The sequence below is a fragment of the Pangasianodon hypophthalmus genome, chromosome 14 (genome assembly GCF_027358585.1).
Source record: "Pangasianodon hypophthalmus isolate fPanHyp1 chromosome 14, fPanHyp1.pri, whole genome shotgun sequence".
NCBI classification, from domain to species: Eukaryota; Metazoa; Chordata; class Actinopteri; order Siluriformes; family Pangasiidae; genus Pangasianodon; species Pangasianodon hypophthalmus.
This window is the reverse complement of record NC_069723.1, coordinates 8623744-8642217: the sequence shown is the minus strand read 5'-3', so window position 1 is coordinate 8642217 and position 18474 is coordinate 8623744. Positions and strand designations below refer to the sequence as shown.

General features: G+C 40.2%; 1 protein-coding gene across 2 annotated transcripts in view; it reads left to right on the top strand.

The window, feature by feature from the left end:
- Nucleotides 1-2028: 2028 nt before the first annotated feature.
- Nucleotides 2029-18474, top strand: part of sik2b (salt-inducible kinase 2b) — a 49381-nt gene continuing 32935 nt past the window's right edge. Inside the window, exons 1-3 of one of the 2 annotated variants that reach the window (XM_026923898.3) lie at nt 2029-2532; nt 5353-5469; nt 7772-7835. In XM_026923898.3, coding sequence (XP_026779699.3) covers nt 2395-2532; nt 5353-5469; nt 7772-7835 — 319 coding nt within the window. In that variant the 5' untranslated portion in view covers nt 2029-2394. The remainder of the gene's footprint in view (nt 2533-5352; nt 5470-7771; nt 7836-18474) is intronic. The other variant, XM_053239989.1, reaches the window with a different exon arrangement.

Sequence of the window (18474 nt, the reverse complement as noted above, 5' to 3'; positions counted from 1 at the left end):
TTGTGGCTATCAGTTTTGGGTATTTCTGCCTTGTCAAAAATACTAGTATTGTCTAGTACAAAACCGATGTTGCATTTTGTAAAATACTGGTAAAATGTACTAAAATAAAGATGTAGAACTGTTGAACTAACAGGCCTTAGTAGTAATGTAATAATGAGCCTTGCCAGCAGATGTCCCTGTCTAATAATGTCAGTTTGAATGCAAGTGTCTATTGAGTTGGACATGACATTGTGTTAGATACAGCCTCTCCTGCGGGTGCATGCCAAACCCACATTACTCAACACAATACTGTCAGTTATTATACTGTCAGTTATTATTCTGTCTATTATTCAGTATGGTAGCATGCAGCTTAAGACGTAACTGTACTATTGTTTTCAGTACATACCTTCAGGCATATGGTATGTTAGAACCAACTGCGGAGTGCATGACTGTAGAACAACACTGCATGAATGCTATTGATTAAGAATTTATACAGTAATAAAAGTGATCAAACTTGTATTCAAAGGAAAGGGCTACCCTAAAAAAAATAATGTTTATACTGAAATATTTGTGGTGTGTTTAGTAGTTCTGGTGATATTTAATTGGTTGATGCTGTATTTTCATTATTCCGGTGAGAAGTTAGTAGTTGTGTGCCGCGCTGATGTCACAGGAGGACGTCAGCTGCTAGTACTATGCTGTGAAATAGGAGAGAAAAATTCAACAACCTGAAACTTAAGGCATAATGGTCAGGTTTTGGCATTAGCTCCTTAAAAAGTGCAATTCTCACTCACTATTTTTTAACAATGTTAATCCAACCATCCATTTTCCATAAAGATTATCCTACACAGGGTCACCCTGGAGCTTATCCCAGGGAGCTTGGGGCACAAGGCAGGTGACACCTTGGAAGGGGTGCCAACCCATCACAGGGCACGAACACACACATTACAGACAACACATGTCTTTGGACTGGGGGAGGAAACTGGAATATCCAGAGCAAGCTCCCAAAGCATGGGGAGAACATGCAAAATCCACGCACACAGGGTAGAGGCAGGATTTGAACCCCCCAACCCCGGAGAAGCGAGGCAACCGTGCAGACCACTAAGCCACCATGCCCCCCTAGCAATGTTAAACATCATATTAATGAGAGCTCCAACAAAGAAGAAGTGGAGACAGCAGAGGTTGGACTTAAAGTTCCTGAATGCAATGCAGCTACACAATGCAGTTGTGCTGAGCTGACGCAGAAACTTGGCTCAGATACAAGATGACAAACACAGTAGTGGTATTAATGGCGGTATTAAAGGCATTAAAGGTATTAAAGTTGAAGCTTGATCTGTTTGAGCGGAGCGTACAGATGAGGTGAGAGAATTCAGTGGATGAAAAGATTAAAGCGCTGCTGCATCGCTTTGCTTAGGTAGAAATGAAGCCGGATCGCACTCACACCACTATCAGCAGGTAGTCAGACAGCATTGTGGGTAATGTTCAAGATGAATATGTAAGTTGTTGTGGTGGATTTTGCCTTTAAGCCACTAGCAGGCTATAGCAGGTTGTGTTTAGAGACTGCATATGCCTTGAGGCTTATTAATGCATGATGTTAAACAGAGTTCTGGGAAGTGTGTGGAGTGCAGGTTCAATGCAGGCTGATTATAACAGTGTAATCAGGTCTTGTTTGCAGTTGTGTAGTGGAATTAGGGTCACTGTTGTTAAATATTGCAGATGCACAGTGAGCTGTGAGCTAATTGAGAAACTCTGATCAGATCTGAGAGCATGATTTGAGCGCGTGTCACACTTGCAGCGAGGCAGTTGGAGAAGTTGGTCGCAGTTGTGGCCGACATTACTTCACTGCTATCCAACTAGAAAGCAAACTTTTTTTTTTTTTTTTTTTTTTTTTTTGAAGAGCAACACTGCCGCTTGACGTCAGCAGTGGCGCTGGTCGCCCTGGCGACGAGTTTGGCACTGAAGTGTGGAAGCGCTTCAAAGCCCCGCCCCTCTCCGGTACAAATAACCCCCCTCGGCTCTGACGTCAATGCACGTCAGCACAGAGAACACGATGCCTCCCGCGAGTCAGCTCGCGCACTGGCGCTAATAAGAGCTGAAATATTATAGCTCTATTGTATCGGGGGAAAAAGAGAGGTGGAGAAGAGGAGGGAGGGGGGGACGCTTTTTTGGCGTGACACGTCGCACTTCTCCCAAACCTTTCCCAATTTCTCTCTCGCCTTTAGTTCGGCTACGGCGGCTGGCAGCGGTCAAAAGTGGCCGCGCGCGCGCTCTGGCGATTCCGTTTCGCTCATAGACATGATTCTTGTTTTTAGTTCTGGCGGCTCGGTGCGTTCCGACCACCGCAGTGTTTTGACTCGAGGCTGAAGTGTGCTGTGTGTTTGTTTGGTTTTTTTTCTCCTCTGTGTCCTGCTGTAAAGCATGGTCATGGCTGACTGTGAGCCGAAAGCGGCGCTCCGCGGGCCGGTGCGTGTGGGCTTCTACGACATCGAGCGCACGCTCGGCAAAGGAAACTTCGCTGTGGTCAAACTGGCGAGACACAGAATCACCAAAACTGAGGTGAGTGCAGAAGCTCGAGCACTCGAACAACCAGCAGCTGCAGCACTCAGACACCTGCTCATACCTGTGCAAACTTCATGCACAACTCTCTTACTGCTACTCTGCATTTCCAGTGCAACTTACTATCACTATCACTATCACTAAACTAATGTCCCACAAGAACACAAGTTTCACATTTCAGCTTTATTGCCATGTGCAGAAAGAGCATCTTGCTTGAGCATCTATATACCATCAGATTCTTGTGCTACAGTTGCACACGCCTACCCAGACACAGTGCAAACAGGATAATGAGCTCTTATGTAGTACAAAAAGTAGCAAGCTGTAAACATTGAACACAGACAAAAGACCATGCAGGATTATTAATGTGCTCTAAGCAAGTCAAAGTAATAATAAACTGTAATCATTGAACCATGCAGGATTATTAATGTGCTCTGAGCAAGTCAAAGTAATAATAAACTGTAAACACTGTAAACATTGCATTACTCTAAATAGTAATGTGCTCTAAGCATGTAAAATGATGATAAACTGTCAACACTGTATGCAGTGAAAAGTGCATATAAAAAGTGATATAGTGGGAGATATTGCACATACAGTACCCTGAATATTAATGTAAACGCTTAGCAAGTAAAAAATAATAATAAACTGTAAACACTGAACACAGACAAAAGACCATGCAAGATTATTAATGTGCTCTAAGCATGTAAAATGATGATAAACTGTAAACACTGTATGCAATGAAAAGTGCATATAAAAAGTTACAGTGGGAGATAATGCACATACAGTACTCTAAATATTAATGTAAAGTCTGAGCAAGTAAAAAATAATAAACTGTAAACATTGTAAACATTGCATTACTCTAAATATTAATGTGCTCTAAGCACGTAAAATAATAAACTGTAAACACTGTAAACGTTGCATTACTCTAGATATTAATGTGCTCTAAGCACGTAAAATAATAATAAACTGTATGCATTGTAAACGTTGTATGCAGTCAAAAAGTGATATAGTGGGAGATATTGCATATATAGTACTCTAAATATTAATGTAAACACTTAGCAAGTAAAAATAATAATAAACTGTAAACATTTAACACAAAAAAAGACCATGCAAGATTAATAATGTGCTTTAAGCATGTAAAAATAATAATAAACTGTAAGCATTGTATGCAGTCCAAAAGTGATATAGTGAGAGATATTGCACATAATATTACTCTGAGCAAGTAAAAAATAATAATAATCTGTAAACATTGTAAATGTAAAGTATCCACACTGTGTTATTTATGTTTATAACCGATCTCTGTGCTCTGGAAATGCTCGTGTGCACTTTTCCTGGGGTCTCTTTTACTTTGCATGCAAATCCTGCTAGACATGAAAAGAAATCGACCTCACTGCCATTGTTTCCTGCACAGCACTTTATCTGAAATGTGCTCAGCATGTGACAGTATTCATTCCCCGGTCAACAGTTTGTGTGAAACCTCTACAGCCCCGGTCCCATATTTCCACTTTTCCATAATACCAGTCAATACCTGATACTGAGCCGATACTGCAATCCTGTCAGAACCTGTGCTGACTATTTGCAAGCTTCTGCCGGAAGCTTAAATGAATATTACATGCGTCCTGCGTTCATGTGTATGAGCTGTGTAGCATCTGTCAGTCAACACGGCAAGAAGTATGCCTAATTGATTGAAATGGAAAATGTGTTAAATCCGAGTCCACTACTGTGTTCCGTAGTGAAAAAGTCCTTGTGTAAAACACACAACAGTTTATTGTTGCAAAACTGATAAAGATGATGGAGCGTGTGGATATGTGGAGCCTGCTGCTGAATTGTGTGGCGGTTGCGTAAGTGTGATTTTGTGATAATAGCTGCTGTTTTGTCCATATTCATCAACAAGCCCTCACTGGTAGCTGAGAGCTTTTTATCTCCAGTCTTTTTGCAGTGGCCGTCAGACAGACTTTTTTATTTTTGCTTGATAACAAAAACATGCTCATGATATCCATCAGAACGTTTTTATGGTTTCGGACAACTCGGCAAGAATCACGTCGGCAGTGGAGAAAGAGAGAGAGAGAGAGAGAGAGAGAGCAGTGCATCAGAGAATGATCACAGCTAAGAGGACTGTAAGAATGTTGTGCTCAATTGACACATTTCTTGATGTGACCTGAATGCTGCAGTTCACTATCAGGAGTGTTTATGGCTCAGAATGTCACCCCATACAAAGCGTCAGCTTTGTCCATGAACCCTGAGGTCATTTGGTGGTCAGCTGGCCAAGTCACCCCACTTACCACTAATGATGACATCCACAAACTGACGGATTCGTGAAATGTGATTAGGACAGGTCTAGTGAGAATGTTAAGCACTGACCTCAGCTTAACTCCTAGAGCAAGCATTTAAATAATACTGTGTGTGTACAGTCAACTCTGCAGGACGATTCATTTTTCTCTTCTCTGATGAGGTCGCACACAGCTTATTCGGCTTTTCCTTTCAAATGAAGCAGAGATGAATTAATCACTCAAGCAGCCCCAGAACATTAAAACGCAAAGTGTTTATGGAGACGTAACCTTATTTAATCTGCAGCGCCTCCTCAATCACCCGTCTGTAGCCTGAGGAAATTATTTGAAACATTAAAATTATTTAATCAGGCATGGAAGTCAGGTGTCTGTCATCTCCTCTCTCGTGTGATCTGACTTTGATTTTCACGAGGGCATGTGAGAACTGGATCTGAAAATTTCACGCACAGCTCAGACACACTCAGACACACACAGACTGCAGCCCTGGGCGTTAGACTGTCCCCTAACTATAGAGTGCTGCTGTGCCCTTCAACAGGTGGCCATAAAGATCATAGACAAGACCCAGCTGGATTCGGTAAACCTGGAGAAGATCTATCGCGAGGTGAAGATCATGAAAATGCTGGACCACCCACATATCATTAAGCTGTACCAGGTAACTTTGATCCCACTTCTTTTATCAGTCCACTACATTTTATGATAAGCCGATGATGTTTAACATATCAGGACAGAGTTAATGGCTAATCCTTCTCTCAGACTTACCTCATAGCCCCCTTATGTAAGATTGCGGGTCGCTACGGTTGTAGGGAATGTGAACAGCGCTTCATTATTGTACAACCAGTCCAAATGTGACCACGTAATCGCTGTGTATCATTATTTCCAACAGCTCTTCCATTCAGGCTGCATGGGTCAATTAGTCATTTCCTCTCGGGCCACATAAACAGAGGGCAGCTCGGCAGGCCCGCACTGTGTCATCTTAAACCCCCAGCTTCCCACAGCCCTGAAACCAGGATCCACACACACACACAAGCACGTTCACTCTGAGTTTGCCATATATGAGCAATATGGAATACATTTTCATAATGAAATGCTTTATTAACATAAGTAAAGTCCACAGCAACAGTGGAGGAAGAAAGACAGAAACACACTGCATGCATACATTCATACATAGACTTACAGTCATACATCAGACGTACATTCATACATAGACAAGTCCACACATATATAAAAAGTTATCTTTGGCTTTCTGTGTGCATCGAATTATCACTGAGGAAGACCTAGGCAGCTTAGTTAAGTCTGATTCCCAGAAATTATATTCTTTCCAATATTCTTTATTTATCTGTGATGGAATGATTTTACATTGAATTAAAAATATTAAAATATTATGTCTTTATAATTCAAGCTGATTTGACTAAACACTGACTTAGTGGTTTGTCACATAGAACACCAGCAGGACAATTGTGTAATCTAATTTACATGAGATGATTCAAGTGGTTTCCAGAGATTTGCATATTTGGCAGCTGACTTGGATCAGAAGTACTTTGTGGTCGGTGTGTTATGAAAATCTCCAGAAGACAATGCTTCCCGTCTAGGCAAGAAAAACAGCAGTAGAGCAGCAGTGGTTTGTTTGTCGAATGTAAGGAAAAAAACTCAACAGGTCATGCTGCTGTAGGAAAATAATCAGTGACAGGGTGATGTGATGCAACCCAGAGCAAAGCAGAGTTTTACTGGTCCTTCCCTGAAGTTGATTATTTACCAATGACAGCACATTGCGAAGTGTTTTATTCTTTTTATCCCACAACAATTTGCCAATGATTGCAATTTTTTAAATTAACAAATGACACATCGTACTTTTTATTTGTTTGTAGTTATGTTTAATGTTGTGTAACATTCCTGTCATCATGTGCGTTATAGCAGCTATATACAGTTTATAACCGAGATACCGCAAAACCCTCAGTCCTGAAGATTTTCCTGTGTTTAAAAGTTTAAGAAGTCCCTGTATAAGGCTGGCAGTTCTGTCTGAGCTATGCTGTTATAGAAAATTAATCAACACCCCCTGACCAATCAGAACATTCAACAGTGCTGTGGTATAGTAGCCAACATCATATCGTTCTTTCAGCTGCTCCTGTTAGGGGTCGCCACAGCAGATTATCTTCCATTGTCTGCATATTGATTTGGCAAAGGTTTTATTCCGGATGCCCTTCCTGAAGCGACTCTTCCCATTTACCCGGACTTGGGACTGGCCCTGAGAGTCCGCTAGCCTGAGCACCCCCACTGGCTGGGGTTGGTGCCTAGCATGAGGCTCAAACCCATGATCCTGAGATCATGAGCCCCATGCTCTACCAACTGACCTAGCCAACATTTGTACAACTTCCTACTTGATTTTCAAGTGACATTTTAAATACAATAGTATCCAACAGCATATTGTATTGAAAATGTCACCTGAAAATCAAGTAGGAAGTCGTACAAATAACCCTGCCAGTAAGAAAGAATGAACGAGTATCAGAATCCGTATCAGTAGCTCCCCAGTGTGTCTATGATTGGCTGTGTGCATCTGATTAATAATAGCTCGTCTCTGCCTCCCACTTTGTTAGCTGTATTCATCTTTTTGTTTTCTTCGGCTAATTTTGGAGTCCTCCCACATATCGCTGTCTTGGTCATGGCACTATGAATCAAGCTTACGGTGGAGCAGAGTACCAAGCAACCAGTCTGATTCATGCCTACACCATTGTATCGCCAACAGAGAGGCATGAATCCTGCTGCAGCGACAACACAAGGCCCTAAACCGTTTGTCCATTTTCATGAACCTCATGAAACGGCACACATGCCGTGTGCTTTGTTTGCCTTTTTTTCATTCAACCGGATCAGCTAGTGCAAGGCAGAAGGAAAGTACTGCGTGTGTAGTGTAAACATATAGTAGAGGCTGAATATTGAAAATGTTCTTTGTTCTTGCACAGGTCATGGAGACCAAGAATATGCTCTACTTGGTGACAGAATATGCCAAAAATGGGGAAATTTTTGGTAAGTGGCTCTTAGATTTCGCTTGATCATGTTATAAATAATACAATGTAGCAGTATTAAAGCTTTCCTAATCCAGAAGTACTTTTTTCCTGCTAGCTAAGTAGCAGTCAGAAGTGTTTTTTTTTTCTATTGCTGCATAAAAACTCCCTTTGTTGTAAAGGAGAAAGTGAAAGTAGTGCAGAGAAAAATGAAACTACCTGCAAACCTTATTGTTGCAAAATGTTCAGTTTCTGTCTAAACAGAGCATTGTGCTAAAAGTAAAGGGTGAAAACCTTAGTTAAATAGTTCAATTGTTTACTAGAATCACCACAATATAAATTTCATTAATCTCACTAGTCTCAGCCCAAATATGGCTCCAGTACATTTCATCTTTCACAATGTCGTACTCAACACATGGAAACATGTTTATCGTAGGTGATAATGTTCGAGGTCAGAATGGAGCAAACGCAAAGGCGAGACTAAACACGGAGAATGTATGCAGCCGTCATGGCCAAATAAGCAATCAGCTTTCTGTCTGCTCCATGTGCTCTCATTAGTCATGACTTTCATTACAATCTGAATACAATTACGTTACGCAACCTCTCAAAAAGACTCGGACTCTGCCTTTCAGAGTTCACAAGCAGGATCGAAAGCACTTTGAGTTTGCATTTACAGCACTTGGCTGACGTCATTATGCAAAACGATTTACGGAAGTGCTTTGCAGTCTCCGTAATAAACATATCCTCATCCTGGTACAAATAGGTCAGGGTTTACGAATAGTATCAAACTAAATTCCTGTAAGAAAGGAGCTAGTCCAGTGAGTTAGTACAGCAGCAGAACAGTGCGGTTAAGGATTTTTTCAAATTAGTGCTCATATCACTACTTGCTTCAGTATTTACCCCGGGGAATTTAAGGATGAGTAACACACCTGCTTGAGTTTGATTTTCTGGGTGAGCAATTCAGAATATGCAAATATGCATTTATTTCGCACTTCTGAGCTTGCCAGATTTTCTTGAGTTGAAGCATCCGAGGTGGTGTTTTTCAACTAGACTACAGCCTTTAAACACAAGCACTAGCCTTAAAGCCTGAAAAAAAATCAGGGATAGAAAATGCTGACTGAAGATGGAAATAGCATTTCTTTTCTTTGTTGTAATATGTCATCCATTGTAACATTTAAAAAATAAAAAAGACTAATATGATGATATACACTATATGGCCAAAAGTATGTGGACACCTGACCATTACAACCAGATGTGCTTGCTGAATATCTCATTCCAAAACCATATGGGGTTGGTCCCGCCTTTGCTGCTGGGAAGGCTGTCCGTTAGATTTTGGAGCGTGGCTGTGGGGATTTGTGTTTATTCAGCCACAAGAGCATTAATGAGGTCAGGCACTGATGTTGGGTGAGGAGGCCTGGGACTCAGTCAGCGTTTTAATTCATCCCAAAGGTGATCAGTGGGGTTGATGTCAGGGCTCTGTGCAGGCCACTCAAGTTCTTCCACACCAACATCGACAAACCATGTCTTCATGGCTCTCGCTTTGTGCACAGGGGCATTGTCATGCTGGAACAGGTTTGGTCTTGACCTCTTGGTTCCACTGAAGGGAAATTGTAATTCATAGACCCACATATGGACGTGATAGTCAGGTGTCCACAAACTTTGGGCCTTATAGTGTACGATATGCCGCTGCATGAATAGTCCTAGTTTCTAGTCCTTAGTTCACATCACTCACTGCAAATTTGGTTTAATTTACCACCTTCATTAATCGGTCAGTTATAAAATAGCACTTGATCCAGCACATCCTTTCATTTTGCATTGTATTTTCTATATCGTGCATCGACTGCTCCACGGTTTATTCCACCACCTGAGTACCAGTACCAGAGAAGAGTCTTGATGCATGTCTTGCTAGTGTCTTGAGGGATGGTGAGTCAATTTGAGCAGTGATGAAGGCTCAGAGGGAGCATGGTGCAGAGCTTCCAGTTAAAACTTGCCATCGGCATAGATCTCACTTACATAATGTTGTTTTCTTGTTCATGGTGCATGATCCTTTGTGGCTTTTTACCAAGAAGTCATAAAAAAACATTGATTCCTGCAGAGCTTGATTCCGATTCTCCAGGGTTTGACTCAGAGTGAAGCAATGTGGCATAGCGGAATTCCTTGTTGTTTTTGTTGGATTCTTCTGATATGGGTCGTATTCACAACAACCAAAAATTTCGCTTGTTGACAGTCACTGGAGGAAATGAAAGTCAGCTTTCGTGTATGGCCTCAGGGTTGAGACTGAAGCACTAATAATCATTTATCGTAATCATTGTCACTATTATGAGTATATCAGCCAGATATTATATCAGGCTTGTATTGATTTTATATATTGGTATTACTGTCAACTGAAGGTACAGACATTTACAGGAGCCTTCATATAGAACGGAAATCATTGTTGTGAGTCGGGGCAGTAGGATAAACCTGATATCTGTCAAAGAAAATGAAATTTCTACTTTCCATGCTTGATTAAGACTAATTTTGCCATAGGTTGTTATTCTGTTTTTATGTATTTCTGACAAATCAATACATTGAATTTAGAAAAAAGTGTGTTTTTCGTCATCTATATTCATATATCTACCATAACATGTTACTGAAACTACATGAAATAACAATACTGACTGAAATAAACAACCACATGAATAGAAACAGCCAACATGACAAACCAAGGTGATATGTTAGTCGTGTTTCCTAATATTGGGTAAAACTGAGTTTGTCTTGATTTTTATAATTTTAGAAAGTTAGTAATACTTGTTTTTTTAAAAAATTAAATGCTGGTAGTTGATCCACTGATCAACATAGCCTGACGCACTGCTCAGAAAAAAATTCGCAAAAAACATTCGCACTTGCACAAAACCTTTAACAGATGGAAAGAAATTGTGGTAACCTATCAACCTTGCACATAAAAATAACATCAGAGGATTGACTACTGGAGCTGAAATGGTAACTTATGCTGCGTTCGACTTGCCTTGTAAGTAGTAATTTGCAGGTTGGAATGATGCCATTTTCCACCTCAGCGTGTTTGATGCCTCCATATTTTGAAAAACCAAGCCAGCTAGCTGGAGTGATATATATTTTTCTTCTCAAACAGCGATCTGTTTAGTCAGTGTTTTCAATTTAACAAACAAATTTATCTGTACGTTGATTGATCTAAAGCAAATACTTGTATATACCGCATAACTCGTTTAAAGGTAAGAAGTGCTACTTTGTTTATTTCTGACGCTGTGTGCAGTCATGTTGATTTGGTGTTACTCCATAAAAGGGGAAGGAACTCATAGTTGAGAAGACTACCCTACGTTGACGAGTTGAAATTTCAAGCTGAGGGGCGTTTTCTTTGGCTTTTACTGGTTGGAGGTGGGGAATTACAAGTTCCAACTTCGTGTTGAACACAGCATTAATGTTGACATAAAATGACCTATAAAACCCAGGGGATTCAGCCTGTAGGGCACACCTCCAGGGGGTGTAAGGACTTGTTAAAAAAGGGGGAAGGTCATGAGATAAGGAGTTAAAATCAAACATGCAAGTTCAAGCAAGCTAAAAATGAAACAAATAGAGAGCGGGCAGCTGCCTAGAAAAGTTGAAATCCCAGGTATAGAAGCATTGATATTTAAAAATGTGGAATTCCACCATGTTTTCATATTTAAATTTAATGTTTAAATTACAAAACCGAAAAATATTGCTATCAGAACACTAAGCCCTCCACTGATGTTTATCTCAATGTAATGATAAACAAGTCATGATCATAGTATTCCAAGTTTCTAAAACCCAGCTAGAACCTTATAATACTGAGATAAAGAAATGTTCGTGACATTTGGACTGAAACGTGGCAGCAGCCCTTGTTTTGATAGAGCAGGATAAAGAACAGTGTCAGGGGTTGAACAGACTGATTGTAGTCCTCTTGTTTGTGGGGATTAAGACTGGAACAGGCATCCAATAGACACTCAGTGTGATGAAGTCACCTATATGGTCGAACTAGGTCAAAAGGGGAATACAGGAGAGATTGTGCAAGTCGTTCGCACAAACACTGTACCTAAGCCTGCCATAGATTGTAATAGACACTTTATCAGGAACACAACTGTGGGCGAACAATAAAAGTCATGAAACAAAGTCATGAGATTTAATTAGCATTATTTAGATTTTACAAGATCTACACCCACTTTCACTTATGAACACATTTGACACGAATGTAATTCACTGTGAGACCCAAAAGGCTGTCTATATATATATATAACTGTTTATGCTCACTACCTAGGGTATAACATATCTATATGGCTATTATATGTAGATATATAGATATTATTATATATTATTATATCTATTATATATAGATATATATCTACATATCTATAAGAGTCATGGAAAAAGAATGCTTTTTTTTTTTTTTTTTTTTTTTTCCCTCACAATTATACGACACATACTTTCATTTTGTGAGATTTAGTTAGAAAATGAATATGAATGGACAACATCATGAAAATAAAGCACCTCAGTGATTCACAGGCATTTTATTACACCCAGTGCTAAGGGTTACATGGATGAAAAGTTTATGGAAACATTTCTCAGTCAGTGACTGAAAGTAGCACATGGGATCCTGAACATTTGAATGTGGATTTTCTGCCTTCAGACATGTAAATCTTATGAAATAGTATTCAAAGACTGAAATTCATTTTACTAACTAATGGAAATACATCAAGCCTAGTGTTGTTTTTTATTTATTTTTATTTTTGGCAATGCATGGAAGTTGTGTTAAAAGCAGCAAGTGTTTATACTGGGGGAAAAAAAATTATATTTATATAAAATATAAAGTACATTTCCGCTGAATGTTTAAAGAGCTGGAAATCTGATTCAACAAAGATTTGCGTGGGAATCATTGTGAGGCTCAGAAGATTAAAGGAGTCAGAGGAGTTAATTATTATTATTATTTTTTTTAAAGGAAGCCCATGCTATGATTAATGGACATTTGAGAACCATTAAAATGTTATTATAGATATTAGATTTATGTCTTTATAACCAAAAGATGGTGTTGGGAGAGTATTTATGTTTTTCAGTATATTTTTTGGGTCTATCCATATGACCATTCACTAACTGTACCTGCTTAATTGAGATTTTGAATGGAAATGTGTTAAGAGCTTTTGTTTTATTTGCCTTTTCTTTATTTTATTAATTGTTTCATTTATTTACTAAGTGGGCGGTGCAGCGTGAAGCGTTACCATCAGCTTCATGGTCCAGTTTAGGTTCAATCCTAACCTGTCTGTTTGGAGTTTCATGTCTCGTCCTGGTCCCCCGGTTTCCTTCCATCTCCCTAAAACATGCCGGTAGGTGGATTGGCCTCTAGACGAACATGTTTGTGCACTGAGGATGACTGGCATCCCATCCACGGCTTATTCCTGCTTCACACCCAGTGTTCCTGGGGTAGCCTTCAGATCCACCACAACTCTGACTGAGATAAAGTGATCCATGAAGATGATTGAACGAAATAAATGAGTGAATGACTGAGGTCTTTTATAATTTATAATGTTAATAGGTTTCTTTGCAGTAGAGTTGATTTTAAAAGTGTGGCTTCTCTTTTCAGAGTGGTTTTTTTTATATAATATCTTTTTTGTAATTGATTTTGTTGCCGTATAACGACATGGAGAGCACAAAGTGGCAGAAAGGTACCAAAAATTTCCCAGCACTCAACAGTGAGGAGAATAATATCTTTCTTGTAAATGTTTCACTGCCGTATAACGACATGGAGAGTACAAAGTGGCAGAAAGGTACCGAAACTTTCCCAGCACTCAGCAATGAGGAGACCCACATTAGCCTGATGTTTTATGTTTTGGTCCATACTTCCTGAACAGCCAAAATGTATTTTTTTTTCCCCAGATTCCTTGTTTTGCAATGAACAAAAAGTTTCAAGGGCCATAAACTTGCACCATATTGGATTTTGAGCTATTTTGCAAAATATGTTTTTAAAAGCCTAGTAGACTTTCCATCAGAATTTCATGATATTTGGCGGGTATCAGATATAAAGCAATAATAATGGAAAAAAAAAGAATCCAGGAGAATCTTCCAAAGCTTGTGTGGGTTAGTAAATACCATCAAATACCAGCAAATTCAAATTCAAAGTGAGGCATCTTCAGGAGCCCAATGAAAATCCTATTGGATATCTGTTTGAATATTTGATGTGGAAGAAAAGCAAGATTTTTTATTTTATTTTTTTAAGTCTACTGTAAAAGTGTTCAAGCTGAAGCAGAGGTACCTGACTCCCTGATTTAATATGAACAAAGAGCAGTTCTTGCTAAAGGTGTGGTCAGGTGTGCAGGATCGTGTAGAACCCGGCTGTGAAGAAGTGTGCCAGGAAAGCTTCGTCAGACTGAACTGCTACAAAACCAGCTGAGCTGCTGCAGCAGAGGAACCTGGAAATTGGGTCAAGCTCGAATAATGAGCTGTGCCAAAGCAAAGAGAGAGAGAGAGAGAGAGAGAGAGAGCGCTCAAATACGGGGGTACCGGTTTGAAGCTGGAATCAGACTGGAATGTAGGCCATGCATATTTTAGAAATACAGAATCCTGGAGCTCAGCATAAGGAAGTGCATGTCATCTGAATCAGATCAATCACGACATTCACGTCAGCCTGCAGCTAATCTCCTCCGCCCTCCATCCCACCATCCACCTCGTTCTGGTTTCTAATTAAACCAGACGTTCACACTGCAGCTGGATGTTGGTGCTAGGTGTTGGGAAATAAGACTGCGCTCCAGCAGCGTTCATTTTTGGCGATGAAAACTAAGACGGCGGATTTTTATAAACCATTTTTATCAGTAATTACCCACCTTTCTGTTCAAAAGAAATGACGAAACGAAATGACATTTTAGTCATTGAATAAAAATGAGATGAAAATGTCAGCGATTGAACAAAGGTGGAAATTTCTCCCCACATCTTTCCACACTCAGTTTGAAAAGACAGCTATACTGGGGAATTAATTAAGATGTGCTGCTTGCTATGCTAATGCTATGCAGACCTGGCTTCCGCCTGTGGACCTGGTCGCTTCGTAGTGGGAGAAAGATGCTGATATTTGTTTTATCTCCTGGGGGAAAAAAAGGTTTCATATGTAGTGTAGGCTTCGTTAGGATAATACAATACTAGGCAGCTAGAACTAGCGTACATGGTGACACCCCACCATCAATAATGACCTGTAGCATCAAAAATATGGATGTTCAGAATACATATTCACCGTATATTGGGTATATTACTGTAGCCCTGTGGCAGAAGCACAGCGTTCACAATAAATCCCAGCACAAGATAACATACTCTTAGATAATAAAGTCTTTCGACATCAAGAGTGCTGTTGTCTCCTCTCCACTTTTAACAAGTGTGTCAGTCCACACCCGCTGCGGCAGATGTGCATTAGGGTTGTGTAGATCTCCAGCCTGCATGTCACGCTGCCATTGTTTTTCACTTCTCCTCTGTTATTTTTTCACTAACATACATAACCCTGCTGTAAAATCCTGACCAGCTTCCAGCTACCAAAACACAGGCTGAGCTGGTAAAGCAGGTCGTTATTTTCCAAGTTATTTTCCAGCTTCCTTGATACTGGATTTAAATGATCAATAAATGTTGGAGATTTATTATCTAATTGCTTTAGTGTTCTATTATTTTCTCATAATAATCCGTATCATTACTAGCGATGATTCAGAAACGGTTTCCTTTCCACCAGCACGTAGTAGGTGGTAAAGATTATCTACCAGGGAAATCCCACTGAAAAAGAACAACAACAAAAAAAAACCTTCCAGTTTAGGTCATGCCACATCAGGTATTAAATCTGATTACATTTGTAGCACAGTTACAGATAGTGGCTTTGTGTGAAACTCCTAATATACACTGATATGTAGTTTTCATAGACGTACGTGGCATTTATTTAAAAAGCAAAATAAAATTCTCTTTGATGGCATTAGGAACATCTTCTGCTGCTTGACGTCTCTGTCGTTCCTCACCATTGGTGACGGTGAAACAGTGCTGCAGTGCAGTGTATAACTTTTTAGGTCGGCTGAATGACGTGGACGTGGTAACTTTGACAAAGAGAACCCGTGCGTTTACCCATGGAGTTCACTCAGTCCCTGAGAGTAAATACACTTAAGATTAAGAAGAGTGCAGCTCTACACAAGCCCATACACCCTAGAAACTAATGTGAAACTGATATTCTGTAACATTGGTCAAAGGGCAGAGCATTTGCTAAATCGTTAGTGATTAGTGCTTTCCGAGGAGTGCAGAGAGAGAGAGAGAGGGAAAGAGAGAGAGAGAGAGAGAGAGAGAGCGCTGAGGGTGAGTGTAGTATTTTAGAAACGGCTCTGCTCGCCAGTTCAGAGGAGAATGAAACATTCCTGGGACTGGTGTGTTTTTGATTAGCGTGATCTGTCAGAAGAGACACTTGACAGAATGTCGCACCCTCTTTCTAATCAGTGACAAGTTAGTTGGAATTTCACAGAAATTTCCCTCCTTACCCATTGGGCTTCATATTTGCTAGTACTGGTAATGATTTCCTTGTTGCATCCAGGGACCCGTTTAATTTTATAAAATTTATGAAATATACAAACAATAGGCTTATTATTCATATGTGAACGATATCCTGGCTTCTTATTGGATCCATAAAGCTTTTCATTTTTGAACTTTCCACTAAGAGAACACATAGGTACTAGGTCATCAATTAACTAGTCAAGTAAGCTAATAACTATAATAATGCAATAATATTTGTAGGAGCTTTGATAATGTCGATTGTGATTTCTACCACTGTAACAAAAAAAGAATCCCAGACCCACTTTGAGAACCAATAGGGATGGTAAAAGTAAATTCTGATCTGTTGTCAATAACAATAAGAATCTTCTGTGTAAACAGATTCTTTTTTTTTTTTTGTCGTAAACAGAGCTATGATGTTCCTCCTGTGATAAAAGCTGTAGCTCTAGTATAAAACTTCTGAGCTGTAGTCACTTACTGCTTTTATCACAGGAGAGAAAACACCGGAGCTCTGTTTATGACACTGTTCATTGGTAAAACACTCAACTGAACACTGTAATTCCATATTTGGATAAAATCTACTCATGCATACCAGCTGTACACCTGTACCAACATGATAGATCAGGGTTCTTCAAATCTGGTCCTGGAGATCAGATGTCCTGCAGAGTTTAGCACCAACCCTAATCAAACACACCTGAACAAGCGAACCAAGGTCTTCAGGATTACTAGAACATTACAAGCAGGTGAGTTTGAAGGTTGGAGCTAAACTCTGCAGATTTTGAACTACAGTACTGTTCATTTGTATTATTTGTAACGCTTATATTACATCTGTTCATTTCTCAAAATGCATGAATAAAGTAGGATTTTCTCCAGACTTCTACTAGCCCTAGCTCTGGAACCAGTAGAATCTCAAACTCAAATTTTTTTCTTTTACAGCAGAATGACACTATAGAGGACTTATTTATTTCAGGCTCATTTCTGGTCCCTCACCAGAGATATTCAACCTAAAAATGGGAGGTATTTAAAAAAATTGCTCTTTCTCACCCTTAGCTTGTTGAAACTATTAAATTGTGTAATTAACAATTGGTGGCACAACAGGTAGCGCTGCCTTCACAGCTCATTCGTCCTGGCGTTGATCCTGAACTCGAGTCTTTGTGGAGTTTCACGTGTTCTTCCTGCGTCCATGTGGGTTCGTCCGAGTCGTCCGGTTTCCATCCGCATTGCAAAAATATGCCAGTTCCTAAACTGTAGGTCGCAACCCCAAGGTGTGAAGGGTGTATCCTTGCCTTGTGCTCAGTGTTCCCGGGATAGGCTCAACCCTAACCCAGGATAAAACAGTTACTGAAGATGAATGAAGAAATTAATATTTTATTTTAGGTTGAAGCAATACTCTAAGCCAATGAAGTAAAAAAGAAAAGCTAGTAATGTCACATGATTGAGTTTGAGATTGGCTTATTAAATACAACTTTGGGGTTTTTTGTGTATTTAATGTGCAAACAGCTGTAGGCTAGACCTGTTTTGCTAGGATAAATGACTCCTTTAGGTAACCACAGTAAGCACTTCTTAGACTCTGTGTGAAGTGGTTGGGGACAAAGCGTTTTCTGCTTTGTCATGTTTGCCCTGTTGTCTTGTGCTAGAAAAGGCTGTGACACGTTTTGAGCAGGTGGTGTGGTGTGCGCACTGTGGAGCCACATGCACTGTAAACACACTTCGTCTACAATCTTACCCACTTCCAGACTGCTTCCACACCAACCCATAGCACCCATGTGTTTGGAAGCAGGCTGAGGTGGGATTTACAGCTCGCAGGGTAAATATTATGAGCAAAGGCTGCGATGCAGGCCTGCGCCACGCTCTCTGTGCCCACCATAACCATTGTTTGTGAAACAGCTTTCATGGAGAGCGGTGCCCGGTGCTGCCAGGCTGACTCAGAGCTGGAATGTGTGAGTGCTGCGGGTTTTGGCCTCACCCAGCACTCCTGAACGTGAGCACAGCATGGTTTTGCCATTCAGGGGATGTTTACCCAACTCCCACACTACAGAGCCTCCCTATTGTGACTCTCTGTCACCCGTGCCAATTCGACATGCATCACTCTTTTCCCTGGCACAGCTAGAGGCATTGCTTTATCGATTGGTGAGAAGGTG